At 41.5% G+C, this 2,802-nt stretch overlaps 1 protein-coding gene across 1 annotated transcript; it reads left to right on the top strand.

Annotated features, from left to right (window-relative positions):
• Positions 1–125: 125 nt before the first annotated feature.
• HOXD10 (homeobox D10) lies at positions 126–2,532 on the top strand. The gene is made up of 2 exons (XM_026075660.1): positions 126–867; positions 2,255–2,532. The coding sequence occupies exons 1-2, from the start codon at positions 126–128 to the stop codon at positions 2,530–2,532; spliced, it is 1,020 nt and encodes a 339-aa protein (XP_025931445.1).
• Positions 2,533–2,802: the final 270 nt, after the last annotated feature.

The following is a 2,802-nucleotide window of genomic DNA, read 5'->3' as shown; positions in this document are numbered from 1 at the left end:
GGCCGCTGCCATTGGCCCGGCTGTCATGTGGTCGCGCGGAGGCATCCGCAATTACATGGGAATGTTTTCCTAGAGATGTCAGCCTACAAAGGACACAATCTCTCTTCCTCAAATTCCTCCCCAAAATGTCCTTTCCCAACAGCTCTCCTGCCGCTAATACTTTTTTAGTAGATTCTCTCATCAGTGCGTGCAGGAGTGACAGTTTCTACTCCAACAGCGCCAGCATGTATATGCCACCTAGCACAGACATTGGGACTTATGGGATGCAAACCTGTGGACTCCTACCGTCTCTGGCTAAAAGAGAAGTTAATCACCAAAATATGGGTATGAATGTACATCCTTATATACCTCAAGTAGACAGTTGGACAGACCCGAACAGATCTTGTCGAATAGAGCAACCTGTTACACAGCAGGTCCCCACTTGTTCCTTCACTACAAATATTAAAGAAGAAAGCAATTGCTGCATGTATTCCGATAAGAGAACAAAACTCATTTCTTCAGACGTCCCTTCCTACCAGAGGCTGGTGTCTGAATCATGCCCCATTGAAAACCCCGAGGTTCCTGTCCCAGGATATTTTAGACTGAGCCAGACCTACGCCACTGGGAAAACCCAAGAGTACAATAATAGCCCTGAAACGAGTTCAACTGTAATGTTACAGTTAAACCCTCGCGGCAGCTCCAAACCGCAGATATCTTCTCAACTTCAGATGGAAAAGAAAATGAATGAAAATCCGAACAACCAAGACAGCACAGCTAAAGTCTCTCAAGTGGAAAGTCCCGAGCCCAAGTCCACGTTGCAAGACGAAAGGAGCTGCCTGCCTGAAGGCTCTGTGTCCAGCCCAGAAGTCCAGGAGAAGGAGAGTAAAGGTCTGTATGATCGAGTTTAAGCCGTAACGTGGTGTAACTCCAACACGCCAGCATCATAAAACACGCTCTAATATACTAACAAGCATCACAGCCATCACATTTAATGATAAGGAGTATCGGGCTGCAGGTGCTGTCTCGCCGAAGATTTTGGCAGGGAAAAATGCTACACAAAAGATTCCAAAGATTTTCTTTATATATTTGCCTCTCTCGTGCATGCAGACAGTCTCTGTGATGCAGAGAATATGTGTGTGTGCTCCTTGAGGCACTGCAGCATCCAAAAGCAACCAAATACCTTTAAAAAAGCAGGTCTGGAGGTTGTAAAATACGACCAGCTCAACTTTTCTCTTGTAATATTTCGCTGAAATATTTTCACTGAGCCTAACTGCGGTCTGATTACATTTAAAGTTAATTATGATCCTATTAAAATAGGTGAGAAATAGGTGCTACCAAGCTTGATAAAGTTTTAAACAAATGTACAATGAAAACAGCAGCCCGCTGTCTGCTTGATCAAAACGTGGAATATTTGAATGTGGTGCTTTAGATAACCTTGCTTTTTGTCTCAAAAAGTGCAACATTATTTTGAAATGCGTTTGAAAGCTAAAGGTGGTGGTTATCTAATTTTATTTCCCCTTTAAAAAGTATACTAAAACCTTTATTTCGAACGGCGTGTGTTGAAGGACCCCAAAACGGGAAATTTTCACCTATAAAAATGTACTTTGCAACCTCTAGGTCAATTTTTATCCTATGTGTGCATGGAGATTCTCTTCATATGAATTATATTTCATAATACAGGTCTAGGTTGATATGGAACAGATTTCTTTCTGATGAAAAAAAAAATCTAAAAGGAAAATGGAAAAAAAAATCCGAGGTGGAGGGTATTMATTTCAGAAGCATCTTTTTGGCTGGGAAAATGTGTATGTCTCTTTCTACGGATGTCTGTGTAATTCAGGTGATGATTTAGGGGAAGCTGATACAAAATATATTGTGATGGTATTTTGTAATTGAGAGATTTTCTTAGCAAGTGTCATAGGAGACCGAGTCAGCCATGGCCAGGCTAGACCCGTTAAAATGTTACCAGTGCACTGATGGCAGGTTAAATATTGTGCAAATGCTAAATGCCAGTTGAAAACTTTAGATACCATTTCTAGAGGTGCCAGGAGAGAGAGAAAAACCTGAAAGACAGGGTATCGTGTTATGTGAACTATTTAACGTGAGCCTGGCAGCAATTAATATCTGTATTCCAGTGTCCACACCTCATGCTAGCAATGTTTAATACCCACATTCACCATATCTGCCAGACACTACAGAGGAGGGTTCATGGCCAAGGGTACACTCTAACAGCCTGAGGTATTTTTGATTTTTTGTTCTTCTTCTTTGATTTTGATAGAGGAAATCAAGTCTGATACTCCAACAAGCAATTGGCTAACTGCAAAGAGTGGCAGAAAGAAGAGGTGTCCTTATACTAAACACCAAACACTGGAATTAGAGAAAGAGTTCTTATTCAATATGTATCTCACTCGAGAGCGCCGCCTAGAGATCAGTAAGAGCGTAAACCTCACTGACAGGCAGGTCAAGATTTGGTTTCAAAACCGCAGAATGAAGCTCAAGAAGATGAGCAGGGAGAACCGAATCCGAGAACTGACCGCTAATCTGACCTTCTCTTAAAGCTGCCCCGGGGGTGCAAACAGTGAGCAATGGGCACAGCACCGCCGGTTGCTAAATGCAGGAGAGACTTTGACAAAACCCTTCATTTTCCATTTTTTTTTCTGATAGAATGTGACTCTTCGTCCTTCTTTTAGCGCTGCAAGTGAATATGTATTACTATGATGAGTATATATAAAACCTAGCACGTGTAATTTATTTTTGTTCTCATCGTAATGCAGGGTAACTATTATTGAATATTATCATTTGGTCTTAACTTATTGGAACTGTCGA

Source organism: Apteryx rowi, unplaced genomic scaffold, assembly GCF_003343035.1.
Source record: "Apteryx rowi isolate R43461 unplaced genomic scaffold, aptRow1 scaffold_110, whole genome shotgun sequence".
In the NCBI taxonomy this organism is placed as follows: domain Eukaryota; kingdom Metazoa; phylum Chordata; class Aves; order Apterygiformes; family Apterygidae; genus Apteryx; species Apteryx rowi.
Note: the sequence above shows the minus strand (reverse complement) of the source record. Positions and strands in the feature narration are given on the sequence as shown.